The 26,553-nt window shown below is 37.8% G+C and overlaps 1 protein-coding gene across 9 annotated transcripts in view; it reads left to right on the top strand.

Moving 5' to 3' along the window:
* Positions 1-20,937, top strand: part of ARHGAP12 (Rho GTPase activating protein 12) — a 50,003-nt gene extending 29,066 nt beyond the window's left edge. For 3 of the 9 annotated variants that reach the window (XM_081343891.1, XM_081343890.1, XM_081343885.1), the window contains 13 exons: positions 813-938; positions 5,356-5,430; positions 6,193-6,258; positions 7,233-7,310; positions 8,707-8,811; positions 9,008-9,106; positions 10,127-10,229; positions 12,233-12,352; positions 17,005-17,103; positions 18,085-18,162; positions 18,393-18,527; positions 19,081-19,183; positions 19,653-20,937. In XM_081343891.1, the coding sequence (XP_081200017.1) occupies positions 813-938; positions 5,356-5,430; positions 6,193-6,258; positions 7,233-7,310; positions 8,707-8,811; positions 9,008-9,106; positions 10,127-10,229; positions 12,233-12,352; positions 17,005-17,103; positions 18,085-18,162; positions 18,393-18,527; positions 19,081-19,183; positions 19,653-19,827 (1,362 nt within the window). In that variant the 3' untranslated portion in view covers positions 19,828-20,937. Of the gene's footprint in view, positions 1-812; positions 939-5,355; positions 5,431-6,192; positions 6,259-7,228; positions 7,311-8,706; positions 8,812-9,007; positions 9,107-10,126; positions 10,230-12,232; positions 12,353-17,004; positions 17,104-17,589; positions 18,058-18,084; positions 18,163-18,392; positions 18,528-19,080; positions 19,184-19,652 lie in introns of those variants that run through there. The other 6 variants (XM_081343887.1, XM_081343886.1, XM_081343892.1 and 3 more) reach the window with 6 other exon arrangements.
* The last annotated feature ends 5,616 nt before the right edge of the window (positions 20,938-26,553 follow it).

Here is a 26,553-nt window from a genome sequence, read left to right as displayed (position 1 = left end):
GATGGAGTCACTGAAGCAGTAGGCGTGAGCTTAAATGGACTCCAGAAGATGGTAGAGGACAGGAAGGCCTGGAGGAATGTTGTCCATAGGGTCGCGATGGGTCGGACACGACTTCGCAGCTAACAACAACAATTACTTTAACAACCACAGCCAGAACTGACATTGTAAGTTAGTGCGATCATGTGACACATTACTTTGTCACCATTGTTTAATGACAGAGTTGCCAATCCCAATTACAGTTTTTGCTGCTGATTCCATGTTTTTCTGTTATTGTGAATGTAAGGAGAGCATGCAGATTATAAAACCACTGATGCAAAACAACATAAGTTTTGAAAAGGAAATGGCAATTCTTCATTTTAATTGAAAATAGCCTTCCGGAACTAGCCATTCAGTGTCCATAGATGTCTTTATTTAATTGGCCTTTTGTTTCCCTCTTGGGATATGAATAACAAAACAAGTAAGATATTGTATAGGTTGAATTAATATAGATTCTTTCTGGCTGGATGCAATTGTAAATGTTATTCTTATATAATGAGATATATATGCCAAAGGCCTGATATGTAGGATGAGTGACAAAAATATTAATTTTAGTGTCCCACAGGATTGTTGGATTAATTTAAAGGGCTTTTAAAAGATTAAAACAAAATACATGCTAGATTTCCCCCCCCTCAGTTCTTCAGAAGACAGGTATATACATATTGGGCTTGAAATTAGTGAAAATGCTACTTAAAATTCTTCCTAGTGGATTGTACATAAATTTTGTTATCAGCCCAAGTTTAATTACATTTACATGTGTATTTTATTTTCATTAGTATAATGCTTCATTACAACAGCAAAAAGAAATAGTTAAAAGCAGAAGTTTGGAGAGGAGACTTCAGGAACCAGTAGTTTTAACAAAATGGAGACATAGCTGTGTTGTGCTGGACACAAATGACAAGGTAGGTGCATTTTAAATAACCATTAGCCTTCTACTTACTACATAATCACACTGATTTCCATAAAGACTAATACCATATGCTTAATACCTGCATGCAATACAATCTCTTTATTTCAAATATTTTTCTACTTTTGGGAAATAACTTGCATAAAATTGAGATATAGAACCTACTAAAATATATGAAAAGCTGTATTTGCTTTCTCGAAATAATTTTTAAAAGGTTGTTGTTGAGAATCTATGTGAATTAAAGCCTTAGTTTTCAGAGTTTAGAATTATGGTATTATTTCAAATGGATCCCTAATGGTTAGTTTTTTGGCTTTTATCTCTCTGAAATCAGTACGTATTTGAGGAATCATATTTCCATTGTTAAAATATATCCTAACCAGCAAAAGGTATCAGAGTACAGTAGACAAGATAAAAAATACACAATACCAAGCAATTAAAGAATAAAAGGTAAAGGTTCCCCCGCACATGCGTGCTAGTCGTTTCCAACTCTAGGGGCCGGTGCTTATCTCCGTTTCAAAGCTGAAGAGCCAGCGCTTGTCCAAGGACATCTCTGTGGTCATGTGGCCGGTATAACTAGATGCCAAAGGTGCACAGAACGCTGTTACCTTCCCACCGTAGTGGTCCCTATTTTTCTACTTGCATTTTTACATGCTTTCGAACTGCTAGGTTGGCAGAAGTTGGGACGAGTAACATGCGCTCACTCTGCTACGCGGCACTCTGGATTCGACCCGCAAAACTGCCGATCTTCTGATCGACAAGCTCAGCGTCCTAACCCACTGAGCCACCGCGTCCCTTAATTAAAGAATACCAAGAGTTAAACAATAGCAAACTGTATCAAAGGAAGAAGAACATAACCAGAACATCATAATGGTTGTTGCTAGTTTTAAATGTGAACTAGGTTCAGGCCATTAATGAACTATGAAATTCACTGGGTGACTTCAGATTTATTACTGTTGTCCAATCCAACCTACTTCATAGAGTAGTTGTAAAGATGAAAATTAAGGAGTTTTATGTACATCTTTCTAAGTGTCTTAGATGAAAGATAAGTTGCAAATGTATACATGCAACAGTATAGTTTTTATTTGTAAATAATTATGTTCAGGTTTTTATTGATCATTAATAACATATGATGATTGGAATGCAAGGGCTGTGCAGCATCTGAGTTCCAATATGTAAAAGTGGTTGCAATCTTAAAAAGGTGCTTTGGCATGCAAGCATGTTATAGTATCTACCTGCAACCCCATTCAGCAGCTGTCCTTTTCCCAGGACCGCAGTCCCACCCCATGAAAGGGGATGGCCGACTAAAGGTGTTGCATACAAATGCTCTTTGTGCTTTGAAGCACCTCTTTGAGATTGTATCTGAAGCATTGCACAGCCCTAGAACATGTAAGTCATATTTAATTTTAAAAATTCAACTCTATTCTGTAAAGGGTGCAAGTCATTTAGACATAAATTATAGTAATGTAGCTTCTAAAACTAGTTCTTGTATTTTATATTTCTCAATTAATACTTCTGAATTGTTCGTTCCCAAAACATTAGGAGCACATTAATGTTTGAAATATTATTTATTTAGTTTAGTTTAGTTTAGTTTTATTTGATTTCTATACCGCCCTTCTCCCTAGGGACTCAGGGCGGTTCACAGGGCATATATAAACAACGATACAAAAGTTAAAAAGAAATTAAACTAGTGCCCAGTTAAAAACAACAATAATAAAATACTAAAAAATCAATTTAAAAAACCCATATTCCCCCATCAGGCCAGACCAGCTAATTCAAATAAATGGGTCTTCAGCCCGCGGCGGAAGGATCGGAGGTCTGATGCCATCCGGAGCTCAACCGGCAGCTGGTTCCATAATGCCGGAGCGCCCACAGAGAAGGCCCTCCCCCTGGGGGCCGCCAGTCGACATTCCCTGACCGGAGGCACCCTGAGGAGGCCCTCTCTGTGGGCACGCACTGGGCGGAGGGAAGTTGACGCCGGCAGCAGGTGGTCCCCGAGGTAACCCGGACCCATGCCATGTAAGGACTTAAAGATCATAACCAGGACCTTGAACCTCACCCGGAAGACAACTGGTAACCAATGCAGCTCGCGGAGCAAAGGTGTAACATGGGAGTACCGGGAAACTCCCAAGACAACTCTCGCGGCCGCATTCTGTACCAGTTGGAGCCTCCGAGTGGTCTTCAAGGGAAGCCCCATGTAGAGAGCATTACCGTAGTCAAGGCGAGAGGTCACGAGTGCATGAGTGACCGTACACAGAGCATCCCGGTCCAGATAGGGCCGCAACTGGCGCACCAGGCGAACCTGGACGAAAGCCCCCCTAGTCACGGCCACTATATGATCTTCCAGAGTAAGCCGTGAATCTAGGAGGACTCCCAAGTTGCGAGCCCTATCCACGGGGGGTAAAAGCTCACCCCCCATAGAAAGAGATGGAACATTTTGAATGTCCCGGGATGCCGGAATGTACAGCCACTCAGTCTTGTCAGGGTTGAGTTGAAGTCTGTTCCTCCCCATCCAGACCCGAACCGCCTCCAGGCAACGGGACATCACAGCGAGGGCATCACTGGGGTGGTTTGGGGTCGAAAGGAAAAGTTGGGTATCATCGACATATTGATGATACCCAACTCCAAAACCACGAATGATCTCACCCAGCGGTTTCATGTAGATGTTGAACAGGAGAGGCGAGAGAACCGACCCCTGAGGAACTCCACAAACGAGAGACCTAGGGGCCGATCTCTGCCCCCCTGCCAACACCGACTGCGAGCGTCCCAGGAGATAGGAGGAGAACCACTGAAGAACTGTGCCTCCCACTCCCAATCCCCTGAGACGCCGCAGCAAGATACCATGGTCGATGGTATCGAAAGCCGCCGAGAGGTCTAATAGGACTAGGACAGAGGAATATCCCCTATCCCGAGCCCTCCAGAGATCATTCACCAGAGCGACCAATGCCGTCTCCGTGCTGTACCCGGGCCTGAAACCCGATTGGTAAGGGTCCAAATAATCCGCTTCATCCAGGACCAGAGGGAGCTGATGCGCCACCACACTCTCAACAACCTTCGCAAGAAAGCGAAGGTTGGAGACTGGACGAAAGTTGTTCAATACAGCTGGGTCCAAGGCAGGCTTCTTGAGGAGAGGTCTCACCACCGCCTCCTTCAAGACGGTGGGGAAATAACCCTCACTCAGAGAAGCAGATATAACCGCCTGGAGCCAGCCTCGTGTCCTCTCCCTAGCTGCATAAACCAGCCAGGAAGGGCACGGGTCCAATAAACATGTGGTGGAGCTCAGCCTCCCCATAATCCTGTCCACTTCATCAGGGGTCACAGAATCAAACTCTTCCCAGATAACATTGACAAGACCGCCCGTGTCCTGATCGCCAGACTCTGCCCAGCTGGAGTCCAAACCGGTCCGAATCCGAGCGATTTTATCCGACAGATGTTGACTAAATTCCTCGGCACGACCCTGCAAGGGATCCTCCCTCACCTCCTGATTAAGAAGCGAGCGAGTCACCCTAAACAGGGCGGCCGGGCGATTATCTGCGGACGCGATGAGGGTGGAGAAGTAATTACACCTCGCCACCCTCATCGCTGCGAGATAAGACCTAATATGGGTTCTTAACCGCAACCGGTCGGGTTCGGATCGGCTAGACCTCCAACAGCTCTCTAGGCCCCGTTTCCGACGCTTCATCTCCCGGAGCTCCGCGGAGAACCATGGAGCTCGCTGGGATCTGCACCGGGTCAGGGGCCGCAAGGGTACAACCCGGTCAAGTGCCTCAGTGGCTGCCCTTTCCCAGGCTTCCACTAAGGCATCCGCCGAGTTGTGAGCAGTGGAGGCAGGTGGGGACCCCAGCGCCGCTTGGAATCTATCAGGATTCATTAAGCGTCTGGGGCGGTACCATCTAATTGGCTCCATACCCCCACGGCGGGGGGTGGCAAAACGGAAGACCAGCCGCAGGAGGTGATGATCAGTCCATGACAGGGGCGTAATAAATGGAGAGCCCCCACCAAGATCATCCAACCACCGTCCAGATAAAAAAATCAGGTCAAGGGTGTGGCCTCCCTCGTGAGTAGGTTCAGAAATTACTTGCGTCAGGTCCATGGCAGTCATGGAAGCCATGAACTCCCGAGCTAGCTCAGATGAACCTCCCAGGGATGGTAGATTGAAGTCTCCCAAAACAGTAAGTTTGGGAAACTCAACCACCAACCCCGAGAGGAATTTATGAATCATTTTAGTAGATAACTAAACCTGAGCTCTTCCAAAAATAAATTATAGAAATAAGCTAATCGGTAGAATAAAATTTTTAAATTCATATCCCACTGTTTTAGTATTCCTATCTTTTCCATCCATTTAAAAGTGCATAAGCTTTGAGCTTCTTTAATTTCCCTTATATAAACAATTAAATTAATTTTTCTTTTTTTAGGATTTTCCTTTTCCTGGAAAGATTGTTTTTCCTGAGAATGGATCCTCTCCTTCTTCACCAAGGCATCAAACCACAGTCAGTACAAATACAAATGTTTGAGACTGTTAACCTCTCTCTCTCTCTCTTTAATTTTACAAATGTATGCATATTGGGATACATTTGTTAATGTATGTTATAAATTATTAATTTCTCAGGATTTTAACAGAATATGCCTCCTAATTCATGTTAAGAGTTTGAGACATTCAAATCTGTGCCTGCTTACTAAGTCAGTAGTTGGAAATCAATCTGTGCCAACTATATGCCAACCCAGATTAGCCAATGCACAACTAGGGGTTAGCAAACTGGGGATCATGTAGATTCATAGCATCTTTTAATATATATAATCTGGCACATCTGGTGGACACTGAGTTATTTTCAGTTGGAACATAGAAAACACAACTTGACCACCCCTTGAAATTAATGGAGGAAACAAACCCTTATTATGTAGTTTAAAGATGGCATACTTGAGAGAGCCTGTGGCTAGCAGTAATCATAGAATTCTGAAGGGGGGTAGGGCTTTCCCTCTGGCAATATTTTTTTAGATTATACCACTAGACATAAAGTGGGATTACTCTGCTCAGATTTTACTATGGGTAATCCCCACGGAACATTATGGAATGTGCTTTTAAATAGGTGTCTGTTGAGATTGTAAAGTTAGATAAACTTCAGGGAGTTGTATTTGCAACTCAAATCTCATTTGTTTTTCCCTTCTGGAGAGTACATATAAAATGAAATAACTCATTTCCTCTTTAATGAAACAGAAATCTTTATTAAATTTCTTTTTCTTCTCTTCCCTAGGACCAAGAGAAGTATGGATTATTAAATGTAACTAAAATTACAGAAAATGGAAAAAAAGTCCGGCAAGTATTACTGTAGCGTTTATAAGTTTTGAAGTCTTCTTTTTTATCAAAAATTATTGAGTATTGAGTATTAATAAAAATTTACTAATCTACTTCAGGATACATATTAAATACTTTATAGGAATTCAAGGCCTTTCAAGCGGTAGTTTTGATTTTTTCATGTGTCACACTAATGTATGAAATAGTTACTGTGACAGAATATTATTAGCACATCTTTATCAAAGCAATTCCCATTGATTCCAGTGGAAATTAAGTAGTTAATTAAAATTTTACAATCTAAATCATTCTAAGAAGCATGATGAACAGAAGACTTTAAATCTAAGTCTGAAGCCTTAAATGTAATATTAGATTAATTTTCATTAGATTCCATTTTTTAAAAAAATTCCATTTATATCCCGCCCTTCTCCGAAGACTCAGGGTGGCTTACAAGCTTAGCAGTAGCCTTCATTCCATGTATATGCCTGCTTATTAGGGCTTTCACACACACCCCAAGCGGCATTATTACAAAGTCAGCTTAATTGCCCCCAACAATCTGGGTCCTCATTTTACCTACCTCGGAAGGATGGAAGGCTGACTCAACCTTGAGCCTGGTGGGATGCGAACCTGCACTAATTGCAGGCAGCTGGTGTTACTTAAGCAGGCATTAGCCCACTGCTCCACCAAGGCTTTCATACCATCTCATCACATTTTTTTTTCATTATGAAATTCATAGATACTAAACCATTTTGTTTACATCTGTTTGGACTATAGTTATATATGTGAAAGTAATACTATAAATTTGCTCAATGTATTCTGTAAGAGCTCGTGATGAGTTTGTCTAATAATGTCTAAATATTTTTCTGTAACCTTCATATTTTTATGATTTGTACAAGTGTCTGCTTAATAAGATGTGTGCTGACTAATACTATTTGCTGAGTTATCATTGGCTAATTTTGGCATATTCTTGACTGTACAAATATTTACCTCCTTTACAGAAAGAATTGGATGTCATCCTGGGCAGTATTACAAGGTTCCTCATTGCTGTTTACCAAGACCCAAGGAAGTGGAACTGGTTGGGTAAGTACTAAAAGATTGCCAGGTTTTCTAAAAATGTATTTTGCAAATAACTTTTTCTCCTTCAGGCTGTTAGTGCAATTATATATAGCTACATTATATGACTCACATGAGTTGGGAAAACTGCATTAATGCCTAAGTGACACTCATGGGTTAAAAAATGTTTGCAGTCATGGAAATAGCTGTTCCTTTATCAGTTTAGAAGCTAATGGTATGTAAATTATCTCATTAAAGGAGAAGCCATTTTTTCAGTTCAAATTACCAAGGCATTTAAATCAGTGGAACTCAAGGGTGACCTAATGATTGTCTTAAACTATGTTTACTATCCAACTTCCAATTTTGACTAAGGCAGAATAAAAAAGTTCCTTGTCTGGCATTTTGTCTCATATTTTGAACTGAATAATTGACAGCGTTACAGAGATTTTCTAGCTGATACAAGAATTTTAACAAGATAATGTTCTAAGCTGATGCTTCCTGTATGTTCTGATGTAATGTTGGTAGTAAAGATTTCCTTTTGAAAGCATCATGCAAGCTTCTTTTGAAAATATGTGTGAAAGAGTTGTCCTCTTAACCTGTTTCTCAGCCAGCTTCCTTGCCCATTTTCAGTTATATATCCAATAAATATAATTTAATTTAAAATGTCAGTACAGTCTTTGATTATAGTATCACTGACACTTCCAGTATATTTAATAAGTCTTAGTATAGATAAACTAATTTTCCTTTTATGTGTCATTGGACAATTTTGTATATTTCAAAATGTTTTGTTTTAAGGCGGGCCGTTTTCCCCTAGTAATCATATCTCCAGTAATCTATCTAACTACTGATATCCTTTCCAGAAATCTTAATTCCTGCATTTGATATGTTTCAGTGGCAATAAGATTACTGATTTTTGTGAAACTAGAAAAAAAATTATCCTAGCCAATACAACCATATTATAGGTTTTAAGATAAAGAAAAGGCGGAACTGGGAAGAGGAAGAGGAGAACAGTCCACTCAGATTAAAATTGGAAACTTAACAAACAAGTTATTTTAAGTACAAGTCCTTGACTTATGACTGTTTAAAATTACAAAGGATCTTCTCAGAACAACTTAGGTACAATGTATTTGCTTAATGATCACTGTATTTGCTGGTACTAGTTTAATAACAGCAATATTTGTTCAACAAACACTGCAAAAATGTGGTAAAATCAGTCACGGTCACATGGTGATCTGCTTAATAACCAGCATGACTTATGGCCGTAATTCTAGGCTTAATCACAGTTATAAGTCAAAGACTACATGTAATGGCGACATCCTATTTATTTTATGATCATAAAACAGTCTTTTAAATATATTGCACAAGACTCTTTTCTAATAGCACTTATATCTATGTCCTTAATGCATTTTTGATAATATTTCAGAAGTTTGGGGTCAATCAGTCTAAACCAGAGTTCACAGTGGATCTCAAAGGTGCATCTATTGACTGGGCTTTAAAGGAGAAGTCGAGCAAGAAAAATGTGATCGAGGTAAACTTTGTAGGAAAGAGAGATCCTGAGCCAGCCATTATTGTTGTAAATTATACAAGAATGTATAGAAGCAAAAAGCAAGTTGAGATTATTTCAGAATGTATTAAATAAGTTGTTTTTGTGGTAACAGGATATTTTTGGGAACACATAAAATATGAATCCTGATTCTAATGTCATGATTTCTTTTATTTTAAAGATGAAAACACGGCAGGGAACTGAACTATTAATTCAGTCAGACAATGACATATCCATTATGGAATGGTTTAGAGTTCTTGAATATGCTATCAGTAATCAGGTAAATTCTTAAATGTAAACATTCTTTCATCCAGAATTATAGCCTAATATTTGAATCAATGTAAAGCATTACTTTGAACCAGAATATAGAACTGAATCACTCTCTGCTCTTGAACATTCAAATAGGAAAAATGTGAATTTTTTATGCAAGGTAAATGAAGATTACACCCATTTTGAATAAATACATACATTATATATAGGTCAGGGGTATCCAGTGAAGATTTAGCAAAAACCAAAGTGCAATATATATTTAGAAAATCTCAATTTAAGATCCAAATAAATCCTATGGGGCAGCTGTATTTACATTGCATTGGCTTTATTTGGAATGCTTTTTGCTATATTAATTGAATGATAGGGGAAGAATTAGGAGCAGAGAGTTTCTAGTTCTTTGAAAAGGATTGAAGACCTGTGCAGATGTAAACTTTTTGATAGATGAGAATTAGGGCCAGAGTACTCATTATATGCAAATGGTTGTAATAACGCGTTCACTAGAAGAAATGGACAGACTTCTGCTTATACTAAGAAAGCACTCAAAGTTGTATTTTTGCTTCTGTTGTTATATTGTATGTGATATTGTAAGACGTAAGGTGTTGGGCAAGCTCCTTTAATAATGAAGTCATTCATGGTCACATGAGTTTTTTAAATTTGGAAGGATTTATTTTATGTAGCTTATTTATTAGCCTTTTATTATTCTATAATTTTATTTTATTTTTGCCTATGAAATCAAGGAAAATAAAGGTTTGCACTTTAAAAAGATCTGAAAGAAATCTTAAATTCTCATTAATTCAGTGTTGACTCTTGACAACCAAACTGATAATCTTTCTCAGATCTCTGTTCTCAAATTGGTGACTTTTGCATTATATAAACTGTTGTTATCAATTTCAACACCAGTACACTCAATTTCCTAAAGTGATGTACTACTTTGAAATCATGTTTGAAGAAATACACTTTATAAAACATATTTTGTAAAATAATTCTGTAGGAAGAAAACTTATTAATTGTTGTTGTGGAATTACACTAGACAGTAGAGTCTGAAGAAGCACTGGATGATGAAATGCCAGATTCGCCTGGAATGGAAAAACAAGACAAAGAAAAGGACCATAAAGATTCTAAAAAACTTCGCTGTAAGTTTCAATTCCATTGTTAAATGCACATGCAAAATACTTTCTGTCTTGAACACATAAACATTTAGACAATTTTTTAAAATTATTGCAGCAAGGAAATATCCAAGTCTCCTTTTGGTCAGATTTTATACGATAAATTTCAGTTATTAACACTTGATATAATATTGCAGCTTGTCTAATCACTCTGTGCTTGTTTCAACTAATTAGAAGTTCAAGAAGTATTATTATCATCATATACTATAAGGTTTGAAATGAATGTAATGAGGGATTTTTCCCCCTTAATAAATATTTTCTTTGAAAAACTGAAACTGTAGAGACCAAATACCAAAACTTCTCTTTTATCCAGAGCGGGCAATATGTAGTAGTTAATCATTGTTATATTTAGAAATAGGCCTTTTTCACACAAGTATAAAGTCAGTTTTTACTGGCAATAGTGCATCCTCTAGAGGCAAAGAGCCTGAATTACTTTTGTGTATGTTCCCGCATAGCCAAAGATTAATATATAATTGAGAAAAGTATAGCAAAAAAAAAAAGATACGATACTGGAATTCCAAAGGAATTATATCTGGGGAAGCTCAGCTTTTTATGCCTGGGTGGTCTTGAATTCCATTCTTGTAAAATAAGTTTATGGATATGACTAGAGAACATTAGGTTGGAATAGTGACAGTATAGCTTACAATTAAATATAGAGGGAAGTAGAAAAATTAGTCCTCTTATTTACTTACTCATTCTTGCATTCAGGATTCTATGCCTTTCTATTCTGGATTGTCTAATTACATTCCTCTTCCCAAAAAAACATTAAAACAGTTAAAAACCTAAAGTAATAAAATAAATTATAAAGTCAATTATTAATAGTGCCAATCATCCTTGGAGACAGAATCATTTTTCTGTCTGATTACTAAAAGCTCTCATCTTATGAGAAAACGTTTTTCAAAATGGAGTGGCCATCGTTCAGAAGATTCACGTATGGAGTCTCTGATTGACCACACACTTTCAAAAGTGAAAATATTCATTTGTTTCTTTTTCTAGTCATAGTGGATTGGTATATTCCACTGGGATAAGATCATCTTGGAGCAACCTAGTCTCTAAGCCATATAGGGCTTGAAAAATAACATCTTCGGTTGAAACTGGAAGCTAACAACAATCAGTGCAGTTTCCATTGTAGATATGTCACATAATTAAATCTAGGCAGGTCACAATGCCACAAATCCTTTCCATAATGCATTTGAATCAGCTACCACTTCCAGTTGGTCCTTTGGGGCAGCCTCATGTAGGCTCAGTCACATGTCAAGGGTATGAATGATAACCAGCAAAGTTCCTCATTCCAGGAACAGTGAAATTGACACAGAATATGTAGTTGTGCAGAGGCTCACACGAGTGAACCAGCTCTGTCTGCAGAAGCTGTGGCCCATCCAGAGAAAGAGGCAGACTTCAACATCAATCAGCTTTTAAAAGCTAGCCACTCCATCTTGTTGGGTTCAGCCTCAGTCTGTTTCTTCTTAGATCCTAACAGTCTCTGGATATCAGGATAGAACTTTCTCTTCATCACCTGATTGGTCACATGGCAGTTCATAACAGGATCATTCCACTTCCGTCCTCACCATATGCCAATGGGAGGCCTGTCCCAGTGGTGTTATGTGTGTTGAATAGAGGTTGATCATAAGTCGTCCTGACAGAATGTAAACATATCTTTTAAAATACTTGCTTTTTTATGTTTCTATAAACAACACGTCTTAGGGAGAGAGCCACATGGGGGTTGAATTGTTATGCAAAGAAAATAATTGTTAATATAAATAGAAATTTTAAAAAGGTTATATAAAAGTCAAGCATGTATTGTACTTCTGTTAATCATTATGTTGCATTTCAATATTTTCCCATAAACATCTTCCAAGTGATTATTCTATTTTGTCCACTGAGGAATTCATTATTAACTTATTTTATAAATAAAAAAATATTTAGCTTGATGATTGTCGAATGTTATTCAAAATATTTTTGTCTTTCAGCACTAAAAATATCTAGCAGTATTGATTCTTCAGAACAAAAGAAGACTAAAACGAAATTGAAGAAGTTTTTGATCCGCAGACCTACTTTACAAGCAGTCCGTGAAAAGGGTTACATTAAGGGTAAGGCTTTTTAATTTGTTAATCAAGAAAATTCAAAAATCATCATTCATGCTGATTCCTTGGGAATGAGGAAATAGTCATTTCCTTAGGAAATGGCAAAGACATTGTGCCTTCAAAGCTGCACATATTGAAGGCTTCTGCTACTATAAGTAGCAGGAAACAGTCACAATTTTAGTATATCTGTTAGCTGATTTTATATATATTATATTACATAAAAGAACAAACAAGAGGCTTCTATTAAACTTAAAATAATCTCTCCTATCTAAGAATTACCTTTGTCAAAGAGACATTAAAAAAATAATAGACCTCACTATCAAGAATATTACCAGTATGCAACATTAAACTAGATCTGCCATTGGAAATTATGGTAATCTGTTTCTTGTAAAAAAAAATTCAATCCTTTAAATTTTTGAGGTATGGGGAAAGTTAAGAATGTTGAATTTTAGGATCTGGGTAAAACAACACTACAAAATTAGTTTTGTTAAGTCAGTTATTTCCTTAACTATCACTTTGGAAGCTTTTCATTGCAAGTATCAAACTTGGTAAAAATTCAGGCGTTTCGTAGATCATCCATCTACTTTCTAAATGTCTATAGAGATTCTCATTAACCATGTCACAGTTGTCCCAAAGGTATTTTATTCCAAAGGCAACCAGAATTTCTTGGTGGTTTTTTAAAAATGTTTTGCTTCTCATCCAAGAAGCTTCTTGAACGAGAAGCGAAACATTTTCAAAGAAAACACCAAGAAAGAAAGCCTGGTTGCCTTTTGGAAACAATATTTTTGAAGCATCTAGTTTCTAGTTTCCATCAGAAAAATAGAAGGGCCTGTTTGAAAAAGAGTAGATCATTAAGATCTATTTAGAACATAAAACTGTTATAAAATTAATTCTTTTAAAAATACAGTAAAAAGAAATCTATACTGTTCCATTGGCATCTTTAAGTTCAGATGTTTCTATCTGATGAAACAAAGTGAACTAAAGAGCCAGAATGGATTGTCTGTCTCTCAAAATGGGATTGAGGAGAATGATCCATAATTAAACAAATAAATAAGCTAGCAAGCGTAGAGTACAGCATTAATTTTACAATATCTATTACAGCTTTTCCACGTACAAATTGTACAGAGAAGTGTTTTCTGGGTATGTATGTATGTATGAGGGTATGGGTATTGGGCAGATGTGCCCTCTGAAAGTTAGCCCCTCAGCACATATTTATTTATTTATTTGTACAATTCCTATGGCTGCCCATCTCAGTCAGCGACTCTGGGCAACTTACAATCCAAAAAATATATCGCAATTAAAAATTTGAAAAACAATTTTAAAACAATAAAAGCATTTAAAACATCTAATTCGCCTTATAGTGAGATAGGTGGCCAACGAATTTAATAAATAAACATATATAAGAGCAAATTATTTAACCAGTTAGCAATATAGTCAGAAAATGGGGCCCTTGGTGCATTCAGTGCTCCAGGCTCAGGAATGTAGTCAGGTTTTTAGGGCCTTATGAAAGGCTAACAGGGTTGGGGCCATTTTGAACCCCAAAGTGAGGGTGTTCCATATAGCACCCTCATTTTCTGGTCTCTGCCAGGTGACATTCTTTGGCTGACGAGATCTGCAGCCCGCCTATTCTGCTTGACGTAGTTGGATGGGTAGAGATTTTTGAAAAAGGCGATTCTTCAGGTATCCCAGTCTCCAGCCAAGTAGGGCTTTATAGGTACACCCCCCCCCCCAGCACCTTGAATGGCACTCGGAAACATACTGGTAATCAGTGCAGTTCATGCAGGAGTGGTGTTATGTGTGCCATATATCTGGCACCATTTACTACCTGTGTGGCTGCATTCTTCATCGGTTGAGGTTCTGAATGGTCTTCAAGGGCAGTGTTACAATAGAGCATGTTACAGTAGTCTTAACTTGGAAATTATAAGGGTGTGAATTAATGTGAGCAGGGCCTCTTGAACCAGGTACAGGCGCAACTGCTGCACCACTTGAAGGTATACAAAGGGCCTCCTAGCCATGGTTGCCACCAGCTCTTTCAGCAGGAGCCGGCAGGTCCAGGAGGATTATGCATTGGGTCTGTTTGGGGCAGTGCAACCCCATCCAGAACCAAGGGTCCAATTATCCACAGCCACTCCATCTTGCTAAAGTTGTGTTGGAGCCCATTTTGCCCCATTCAGTGCCCAAGAGCCTCCAAACATTGGGATATGACATCCACGGCATTACTCAAGGAGCCTGGGGTAAAGATAAGAAACTGGGTGTCATCTGCATACTAATGATATCTCACTCCAAACTAATGTATCACCTCATGCTGTGGCCTTATGTAAATGTTAAATAGGAGGCAACAGATAATAGAGCCCTAAGGCAGAGTTCCCCAATCTTTCCAGGTTGCCGGCCTGGAGGGGGGGAAGAGGAGATAGTTTTGTTGGAGGGGCAGATGCTCACACGAGCACCCATTTCGCCCGCAAGTGAGGCCGAGAGTGCTCGTGCAAGTGAGACCATGAGTGTCTGTGACGCTCGTGTGAGTGGGCTCATGACTGGCTATGACACTTGCACCAGGGGGGACCATGAGACCCTGCGACACTCATGCGAGTAGGGTCACAAGCGCCTGTGACGCACAAGTGGGGACATAACCTCTATGACACTCGTGCAAGTGGGGCCATAACCCCTGCGACACTTGTGCGAGTTGGGCTGCGAACACCCACGATGCTCATGCGAGTGGGGCCCTGAGCTCCTGCAACGCTCATGTGAGTGGGGCACGCACACAAGCCAGCCACTCACTCGGCCTGGTTGCAAATAGGCCACAGACTGGTGGTAGGCTATGGCCCACAAGTTGGGGACCCCTGCCCTAAGGTACTGAACAAAGTAGGGGCTGCAGGCTAGATCTCTCTCCATCAACAATTAGAACCAGCTCTGAAGAAAGGAGGACAAGCATCGTAATGCAGTTCCTGGAGCTGGCCCAGAAGAATACCATGATTGATGGAATTCAATGCTGTAGGAGTCAAGAAAAGCCAGGATGGATGCATCTGCTTCCATCATTCTTGTGCCAGAGGTCATCCGTGATCATGATCACTGATGTCTCAGTCTGAAAACTGAACCCAGACTGAGAGGGGTGTAGATAATATGTTTCATTCAGAGTTCTCTGAAACTGCCATGTGAACGCTCCTTCCACCACCTTCCCTAAAAAGGAAAGGTTGAAGACCAGACAAAAACTGTCCAGGCTAAGTGGGTACTTTGAGAAGGGAGTGCACTACTTTCTCTTTAAGAACTGGCAGGACCATTCCCTTTCTCAAGAAGGAATTAACTATTGTTCAGATCCACTTATGTGTTCTCTCCCGTGAGACCTTAATGAGCCAGGAGGGGAACAGATCTAACACACATGGCCAACCTAGCAGCTGAGAGAGCCCTGTCCACTCCCTCGGGTTTCATTGGGCTCAAAATCTTCCAAGGCCGTCTTGCAAGATGTAGCCCCCACCATCTCCAACTCTGCTCTAAGTATGGAGTCTAATGTAGAGCAAATGTGACCACTTTTATCTGCCAGTTGTGCAGCATATTCTTCGCAACTACCTTTTAGGTAGATTTTGGCTTTGCTTTCTCCAAGGAGTGAGTGAGTCTCCGGAACAGGGCCACTTGATGACTTATCGGCAGATGCAATAACTATTTCTCTGCAGAAACAGTTTTGTTTCACCACCCTTATTGCCATGAGGTAGGCCTTCATAGTGGCTGTAGCTCATATCTGATCATCTTCGTTCCTTGTCTTTCACCAGCAACACTCTTAAGACTCTCTGGGCCTGTTTAACTCCCCTTAACAGTGGCGTAGCGTGGGTTGTCAGCACCCGGGGCAAGGCAAGTAATTTGCGCCCCCTAACCTGTGGATTTTAGCACTCGAGTCTGCACTGTCCCTCCCCCAGATAGTCCCTTGCTCTCTCTCTGCACCGCACCGCACGCCTGGCACCCCCCCCCCTCCACAGTGGGCGGCGACCCGGCGGCTCGGATCGGATTCGCACAGCCAGCACTGCAGTGAGAGAGAGTGAGTGAGCCAGGCAGGGGCAGAGAGCTGCGAGTGCGAGCGCGCCCCCCCAGATGTTGCGCCCGGTGCGGCCGGCCCCCCCTGCACCCCCCACGCTATGCCACTGCCCCTTAATTCCATCTTGTAACATGGGAAGCATCGGAAACCCTGATATGAAGAGGTTTCCAGTGCTCCTGGCAATCTTATCTAAAGCCACTGCTGCTTTGTTATTCCATGCAGTCACTGAGGCTTAAATCGGACCAAGTAGCAGGCTTTCTGGGAAAACTCCTGTTTCCCTCTGTAACCCAATCTGGTCCATTAGTCTCCTGGGAGGGAGTCTTACCAGTGAGTGATCTGTCTGTGGCAGGAGAGCAGTCAAAATCTCCCACAAATCCAGAACACTGCCATTGTTCTGAGAAAGAGAGGACCTCCTCCCCAGATCTGATACATGCCTTGAGCCCCTAGACTCCCCTTGAGATAAAAAAAATCAACTCATAAAAGTTTATTGGATCTAAAATAATTCAATGTTAAGACTGAGATACTGTTAAATGTTATATGTCCAAGTTCATGATCTTACATAGATCAGTTTTTATTCTGTATAGGTCTTAAGACATTCATCTCATCCGTCTATGAATTTTATTTTTCTGCTCTTCAGATCAGGTATTTGGCTGCAATCTAAGCAGTTTGTGTCAAAGAGAAAATAACACTGTGCCAAAATTTGTGAAGCTGTGCATTGAACATGTGGAAGAACATGGTAGGAAAAAGTACTTACTGGTTTTTAGGATTAAAAATTATTGTTGTTAAAAAAAGTCTTACTATTCACAAATGAAATATGTCCAAGATACAGATAGGATTGCAGTTTTTTTAAAAAAGAAAATATAATAATAGCCCCAAGTTTTCTTTTAATTGCTGAAAACTAGTTATGTAAAAAAAAGTTAGAAAAACAGTTTTCTAGAAAAGCTTGGGAAAGTTTGAAAACAGCGTAGAATTGTTTTCACGCTATAATGAATGATAATGATCCTTGGTTTGATAAAAATGAAGTGCAATGCTAAGGGAAATAGACCACTTTTGTTCTTTTGTTTTAATATTTGACAGTGTAGTCCAAAGTAAATTCTGACTCCCAAGAGGAGTGTGAAAGATTTCATTCTTGTTTTTTTTATGTTACTTAGTATACTTTGTTTTAGTATTATTTTTCTAGGATTTGATGTTCATTGTGCTTTCTCACTTTCTATATTGCCAGTTCTGACTGGAGATAAATGCTGCTGAAGATAATCTATTGAAGAAGGAACTTTGACTAATCCAGTGAAGAAACAATATTATGTTGATTTGCCCGTCTGTCCTCATGTTGGGTGACAGACATGTGACCACTTTCCCAGTTTCAGCATAGTGTGGTTGAGGAGAGATACATTCCAAGTAGAAACAGTATTCTCTCCAGATTTTGGCAGAGGATCTCAGGAGTGAAAGGAGTGAGAAATCTAGTTTTCTACTAGGTGTGCTCCACAAAATTCACATTCCCAGGTGGACCCAAAGGGAATAGTTCCTAAATTGGTGAAACGTTTCTGTTAAATCTCTAAATATGAACAGAGTCTAATGAAATAATCTACTTCTTAAATTGCTTGTTTTACCTATAATTTTCACTTTAAAATTTTTTTGCTTTCCCTTTTCATTGCATGTATAATGTAAGATTTAATGTAGGTTGTAAGAATGTTGGCTGAACAAAAAATATTTTTTATAGGATTGGATATTGATGGATTGTACAGAGTTAGTGGTAATCTTGCAGTAATACAGAAGCTAAGGTTCGCAGTTAATCATGGTAAGTTCTTATATATAAAATTTATTTGCAATTAAGCACTTTTATAATTGCTTATCATAATAGGTTTCAACACATTTTTAATATGACATAGAGGTCTATTTTTTTTGCAATTAGATTTGATGAGATAGTTGTTAAAATTGCCTTTTTATCTGAATATGTGTATGTGTATAAACAACAGCACCAAAAGTTTATTATGACATAGCTAATGGCTATGTATCTATTTCTTTCAGATGAAAAACTGGACTTGAATGACAGCAAATGGGAAGATATCCATGTCATTACGGGGGCTTTGAAAATGTTTTTTAGAGAATTGCCAGAACCATTATTCACTTACAGCCATTTCAATGATTTTGTCAATGCCATTAGTAAGTATTACGTTGAAAATCTGCTCATCCTGAAAAAGTTTCACAGCAATTCACAACAGTGCCCTCACTGCATTGCAGTAGGAAGCCAATTATTAATTGTAATTTCTTTCATCTGCATATTGTGATAAAGTTATGTTAAATAGAATTACAACTAAAGACTCACTAGATCAGGGGTGTCAAACTGCAGGCCCGCAGGCCAGATGCGTCATCGGGAAGCCATGCCCACCCCATTGCCAGCAGTGGCGAGAAAGCTCTGATATGTTGCGTGATGTCACGTGACGTCACGAGTTTGACATATCTGCACTAGATGGAAGAAGGAGCTTAATGTCAATATTACTGTATTGCATATATTAACCCAATAAAATAGATTATGGCTTGTTTTATCTTATCAGCCTTCCAGATGCTGTAGTGTAGATCCTTGCAATAGATCAACATTGTCAGCAATGTTCATGTTAGCCACTAGATGGTGCTAGTTATTAGCTAATATCCTCCCAATGTATCTTAAGCCATGAAAAGCTGCATTGTACATAGAATTTGTCTCTTCTGTCTCTAGAACAAGAGCCTCGGCAACGTGTTCAGGCTGTAAAAGAGCTGATTAAACAGTTGCCAAAGCCAAATCACGATACGATGCAGGTGCTGTTCAGACACCTCAGGAAGTAAGTAAATGCATAGAAAAGAAATGTAGCTTAATCTATATTTACATAAACAAGTGGAAAAAGTATAATTTCATAATGTTTATAATTTCCTCTTGAAGACATCTTGCACCATCTAAGCCCCTCAAACTATTTTTTTCAGAAAATGGTGCAAACATAGCTTTTAAAACCCAGTAGAGTATAAACATGTAATTTCGGCAAAGAACCAGCATTATAAAAGAAAAGAATATCAGCAAACTACAGTATCTTGATAAATGTCACATGATTACTCAAAAATGAGAAATTGTGAATCTAGAATTCATCTTATACAAAACTCTATAGACTGGTAATGTTAGTATGGGAATCATTTTCAGGTAGCACTAAGATCCAGGATTACGCCTTGAGGAAGGTACACATGCACATGTCAGAACATTTAGTTTGATGATAACATGAAGTTAACAGGTTTGAATAATTATTTTTCTATCTTTCTCAGAATTGTAGAAAACGGAGAGAAGAATCGAATGACCTATCAAAGTATAGCCATAGTCTTTGGCCCAACTTTATTAAAACCTGAGAAAGAGACTGGTAATATAGCAGTTCACACAGTGTATCAAAACCAGATTGTAGAATTAATCCTACTGGAATTGAACTCAGTCTTTGGACGTTGAATTTGTTAAGCCAGATTGGCCTTTGAAAGACAAAAACGTGGCTCTGACAGAAACAGCATCTCAATATATATTATATATTTGTGGACCAAGCAGCAACTTGTGATGATATTGCACTTTTTTGGGGAGGGAGAAGAGTGTGATTTATTTTTGCTGGGTTTTGGAAGCTATTAACTTTGAATTTTTTTTACAATAAATGTTATGGATATTACAAAGTTTATATGATTCTAGTGACACTTAAACTGAAGATTTTATATAGATGTACACACTGGATTTCTTTTGTGGAAGAAGCTAATTTCAGTCAGGATTATCTAGAATGGCAGGTTGTCCTCAACTTGTAACTATTATTTAATGATCACTCAAATTTATAACATGCTGGAAAAAGTGACTTATGACCAGCCCTTGCACTTAAGACTTTTGTAATGTCTCCACAGTCACATAATAGTGATTTAGATACTTGGAAACCAGCATGTATTTATGACAGTTGCAGTGTCCCAGGATCGCATGACCACTTGCAACCCTCCAAAAAACAAAGCCAGTGGGGGAAGTTGGATTTGCTTGACTATTGATTCATTTAACAGCTATGGAAAAAGTTGTAAAATTGGGCATGGTCACATAATAACACACTTAGACATATTGTTTACTGATAGAAGTTCTGTACCAATTGTGGTCATAAGTCAAAAATTCTGTAACCTTAGGCTTACCACTTATTTTGGAGAAAATAAACTCTTATCAACTGACTTTGAAGATCTTTGTGAGCTTTTTTTTAGTGAGTCAATGCAGTACATGCTCACAAATTAAATGTACAAGAGAATTCCTGTTATTCATTTATTGGGTTCTGTATTAATTTGAAAGATTAAACAAGTGCTAACAGCGGTCTGTGTAAATCCTTCACTTCACCAATTTTATTTTACATTGCCATTGATATTACTGGACTTGCTCAGATTTTAGCTGGCTTTTTTTTAACCACATATTGCTTCAGACACTGAATTGGTGCTTGTCACCAGTGGAGGATATATCTGTGACGGGCTGGAATTTTCAGCATTTTTTCAAGATATGTGTGTATATATATATATAGGTTATTTGAGATTAAATCATATTTAGCAAATCTAACTGAAGGTTGATATTGTAGTGAATTCTTGTATGAACCCGTGGTAGTGAAATCAGATGTAAGTACACACTGAAGTCCTAACTGGGTGTTTTATTTTTTTATTATTATGTGTATACACTGTTGTATACTTTTTACTCCTACACTTTGAACGTGTAGATTAATAACTGGTGTTTTGGTGTACCTCCAGTGGATATTTTGTTCCTACAGGAAAATGGGTTAACTGGAAAACTGTGTGCCCTTTTTCAATGCTAACATCTGCACGCCAATAATTCTAATGCAAATGGTACTGGAAAAGTACTGAGTGTGCTTGCTTTACATGGTTAATGCACTACAGGCAGAACCTCTGGTGTTATTTAATATTAGATAAATATATTGCAAATTCTAACATCTATATATTTCAGAAACTTATATTTGAATAGATGGATGACTGGATGTAATGAAAATGCTGAACTTAAGGATTCCTTTTGCCCTTAATGATGTAGATTGATTTATAAAATAATTTCAGAAGATTTTGTTACAGGATACATGGTCTGCAGAAGATTTTTTTAAACTGTATTTTTCTAGATTAACTGCTGTATCTGACATTTGCTACGTGGAAATGAAATAAAGAAAACAGCTGTTTGGAATGTGGTGCTTCAGGTTTGAAATGCAAGTTGTGCCATATTGAAACCGTAAATACTAACAAACCAATCATTTGTTGCTTGGTAGTTTTATATTGCAATAATGATATTTGACTTACAGGAACACAGTGAATTTGTTATTGACAAACAGTCCTGATGGTCAGAAAAGAAGTGGAAGGGGACTTATTGAACAGTAACTCTCTACAGAATTGATGGAGAATTGCCCTCACTATTTTATTTGATTAATTTAACATTATTAAGGCATTGTTATAAAAGGATTTCTTGAGAAGAAAAGCTCCATAATATTGACCTCACTGTAGAAACCTCTATTATTGATTGTAGAGGTTTTTGTGGAAGAAACAAGATGCCAGTCATTAAGGCATCTGTAAACAATGTGTGTACTTCCTGAGAATGAAAATATAAATACATTCCTTTACTAGTTTCAGTCAAAAAGATGATTGTAGAATTTATTTTCTACCTGTACCTGTCTTTCATAACATTTCCTCCTGACCAGAAATAATAGCTTATTGAATAAAACTTTGTTTATTTTCTGTATTCTTTTTTTATCTCATGTAACCAGTTATAAAACTAAAAAAAGTATTGCAGGGAGAAAAACTGATGGAAGATTAGCTCCCATCCCAGTTAGCTTAGAAAGTTATGGTTAGAATGTTAAAGACTATTTCTTTGTATCTAATATCAAAATTGCTAGAACATGCTGCAGCTTTGCTTCTCCTTTCTTAGACAGATATTGAGAACAATTAATATAGTTTCAAGCAGACTTTGTGATAAATGGCTTTTGCAAATATAATTCTGGAAGCTAATCATTCAACATATATTCTTCTCATTCCTCTCCAAATAAGTTGCTAATAGCTAGAAGATTTCTTAAGTCATGTAGCTGAAACATCCATCTTTATAATAGATATTAGCTCATCTTTTAAATGTGCGTCTTAGTTTGGCAAGATAAGCAAAGATCACCTTGTTAAACTTCTTCAAGCATCCGATAAATATTCTGAATTGCATTAATTGGATGATGTCTCAAAACAGGTGTGGTAAATATTCCTAATTTTGAATCTGTTTCAGTAATACGGTAGTATAAAACAGCCTTTCTCCAAAGATTATTAAAGTTTGATAAATCGCATATATAGTATAAAGAAGATGGAGCAATGCATTACTGTCATTTTGAAATGATGTTTTGTAATGAGAAAGAATTTTCCTTGTTGCAGTAGACTATATTTGCCTAGGTAGATGGCTAATGAATGGCTTTGATATATGATAGTATTAATTCCATGACTGTTGTTTCTTAAATCTCTTAATATGAATTAAACATTCTTTAAATGTGCCAGAAATACACTGTTATTTAAATATTTCCATTTGATTGTTTGAAATTACGTAAATAAAAACTAATAATTACTGAAAATTGAAAAGAATATATGTCCTAAACCAAATTTAGGAATTTTGGCCATAAATTAATATTTTAAAGAATCTGGAATCAACATAATGTTGCAATTATTATATCAAAGCTATTGGCTCTAATACATCAAGTATGTATTTACCAGAAGTGTGCCTGTGTTTCAGAACAAATAAATTGTGCTAATTCAGGATTGCTTTGTTGGAAATGTTTGCATTTTCCCTGGGATGCTGGGAGACACTTAGTGGAATTCATATTATCTTGTACTTTTTAAATTAAGAAACTCTGGATTACTGTGAAATGAGTTTTACTCATTACTGGCAATGAGTTTGATGCTCTTTTTGACACAAATAAACATTTAACTCTCAATCTGTGTTTGTGTTGCTTAAAACAATCACTTGAAATACATGACCAGCTCTTGACATTTCTTTGTTCTTCAACCACCTGTAGCCCAGAAGAATTTTATCCCGTTGCCCTGTCTGGTATTGTAGCTGTGTGGGATCCCTGTTGACTTTTAAGGATGGAAGCAGGTGAACAACAAATAGACTACATTCAGATTTGATTCAGTTTCCCACAGCCATCTCTTAATTGTCATAGGCAAAGTGAAACATGATTAGCAGTAAATAATTTCTCTAAGAATAGCTTCATCTCAGCCAGAAAAGGGCAGCAGTTGTTGGACTTGTTAATTTACCCACCATAAATGTTGTTGGCTAGGACCAATGCATGGAGGAAGGAGCTAGTTCCTGAATGTCTAATGAGGCATAGCGAAGCCTAGCAAGGAAAGAGAGCTGCTCCAAAGAATCTTAATGAGCTTTCACAATTGCAAGACTATGTGAATGAGCAGCTGCTGTATTTTGCCAGATCAGTCCTTTATAAAATAGCCTGTCCTATAATGGAGCTTAAGTGAATATTTTTTACACCATGGTGTTCCATTTAGAAGGGTGTCTCATTCACTGCCCTTTTCTATCCAGCCTTCCTTTTACTAGAATTTTGATAGATTTAATTACTTAGTGAAACTTGGTTTTAAAAAAGTATTTGGTGTTGACCACCAGTTGCATTTTTTATCACAAACAACTTGCATACTTTCAAACATTGCAAAAGCAGGCATGATTGCATTGAACTAGTTGGTAGAGTGTGTGTTACTCTGTTTAAACATGTTCTGGTGAAAAAAAAACACCCTACTCAATATAACTTTTTTCTAAGAATTGAAATTATTCTCTTGGTCTTCAAAAAACAGAAATGAGCATTAGGAGGACTACTTCCTAGAAAACTATACATTAGGCTATTTCCTTTATATAGGAAGCACTTAGAATTTTAGTGCTTCTTATATAAAGTAAGTAAATCACAGATTTTTAGGAAGAGCTAACCTTGTTAAAAGTTCTATTAAATTGTTCACATCAGTTGTGAACTTATTAAGAGTACTGTTGACACACACAGCTGTTTTGTGTGAATGCAGAGACAGCTTCTTCAGCTTTTCCTTATCCATATAAGATCTATAGACAAGGATATGTCACGTACACATGCTTGTAACTCAAAAAAAATACATTTAATTCCATCCAGAAAAAAACAACCCTTGATAGGTAGGATATGGAGTGAGAAATCTCGGCAACTATTCATACCTTCTCTGGTCAAGAATGATCAAGGCAGAAGCTTCCATTTAAATCACTGAGTTTTGCAGGTTCCGAGCCCCCTTAAAGGGACTTTCCTTAGAAAATTACTGCCAAGGAGCTAATAATCTTTTTGGGCAAGGAAGGAGGATGACTTGCAGATAAATTTCAATAATGCTTGAAGTGATCTAGTTCAATTTAACTTTAGGCACCAATATTGTTTTAGGTGCCCTGTTGAAAGATTTCAATTAGGAAGATATAAATGTGATCAGGGATAAGCTGGATGAGGATTGTTCTGGCTATTGCCCACCCCTATAAATAATTCCCAAATGTGGAAGATTGCCAGTTCTAGACACAGTACACTACAGGTAGTTCTCGGGCCCAAAATTTCTGTTGCTAAGCAAGACATTTGTTAAGTGAATTTTGCCTCATTTTACAACTTTTCTTGCCACAGTCACATGACCCAGGACGCTGCAATTGCCAGAAATACGAGTCCATTGCCAAGTTCCTGAATTATGAACATGTGACCAAAGGGATGCTGTAAGTGTGAAAAATGGTTATAAGTTGAGGGCTACCTCTATTGACTGTTTAGCTGACCTAAGATTCTAGAAAAGATAATATTTGTATAAAAAAAATATTCTGGAAGAAATTCTGAAGCATTCACAAACCGCTCACAAATGGAAGATGTCATAAATGGAAGTAGTATTTACTATTTAAAAACATGACTTCTTTCTTTTTAATAAAATATTGGTAATCATGGTGAAAGTATTATAAAATGAATATGATAATATTAACACTAAATAATGGGCCACAGATGTCTAATAAGGTATATGACCTATATTTAGTTATAGGGATAAAGGCATTAAATTTAAAATTTTGAAAGCAACAATAGTTGGAAATTTGAATCAAAGACTTCAGGACATTTTACCGAATTGTTAAAAATCTTTTTTCGTGCTCTGTCAAAAAACACTTATTTAGAAGTTGACAAACGTATACAAGTGGATCAGCAATCAATTGCTGAAAATCAAGTATATATTCTACCAATGTTCTTTTATTAATTAATTCTTTTCTTAGCATCTCTTCTCCAAAGCAACCATATGATGGACTGTCAAACTGCCAATACTGGGGATAGGACTGAGGTGGTAGAGTGCAATCTGAGTAAACTAGGACTAGAAGAACTGCAAAAAACAGAGGACCATAAGATGCAGCAAGAAGAAAATACAGAATATATAGCTTATATTTTGCTACCCTCTAGTGGTCATCTAAATGTAGCTCAGAGCTGATGATTTTTTTTTCCTAAAAAAATATTAGTTTTATTGATTATATATAAAAACAAAAATAATGCAAAGTTATAAAAGCATAACTATACATTTTAAACCAAAGCAATACAGATAGTCCTTAACTTATAACCAGTCTCAGCAATTATTCAAAGTTACAATGGACACCCCAAAAGTATACTTACTACTCGGCTTTAAAGTTCTCAAGCCAGTCTCTTCCCCCCCCACCCCCCCCCCGCCCCCATCATCCATGGTTATAAACACATTTTGGGTGCTTGGCAACCAGCATTTATGCCTTGTTTGCTTTTCCTCACAGCCACATATTTACAATGGTTTGCTGGAAAGCATATTTACTTCCAGTTTCTGACAAAAACTGTCCCACAGCAAATAATGGGTTCACTTAATAACCACTGCATTCGCTTTACAACCTCACATTTGCTTAATGGCCATGGTGAGAAAGGGTAAATAAAATCCAGTCCAGACTCATAATGACCCGCTTTACGACCATCACCATTTACAACCTTGTGAGGCTCAGCTAAGGTTGTAATTCAAGGACTACTTGTAGTAGGACAAGCCTAAAGTATATGAATTCATGTTCCGGTTCCTGAATTGTATACTGAATTGCAAGTTGATTTGTAATGAATTCTTACTGAACTTCCCTTTCGGCTAGATGCAGATAGCAGAACCTTCAGCCCTTTTTTTCTAC

Source organism: Vipera berus (genome assembly GCF_964194415.1).
Source record: "Vipera berus genome assembly, chromosome: Z".
In the NCBI taxonomy this organism is placed as follows: domain Eukaryota; kingdom Metazoa; phylum Chordata; class Lepidosauria; order Squamata; family Viperidae; genus Vipera; species Vipera berus.
This window is presented reverse-complemented; position numbering and strand designations above follow the sequence as displayed.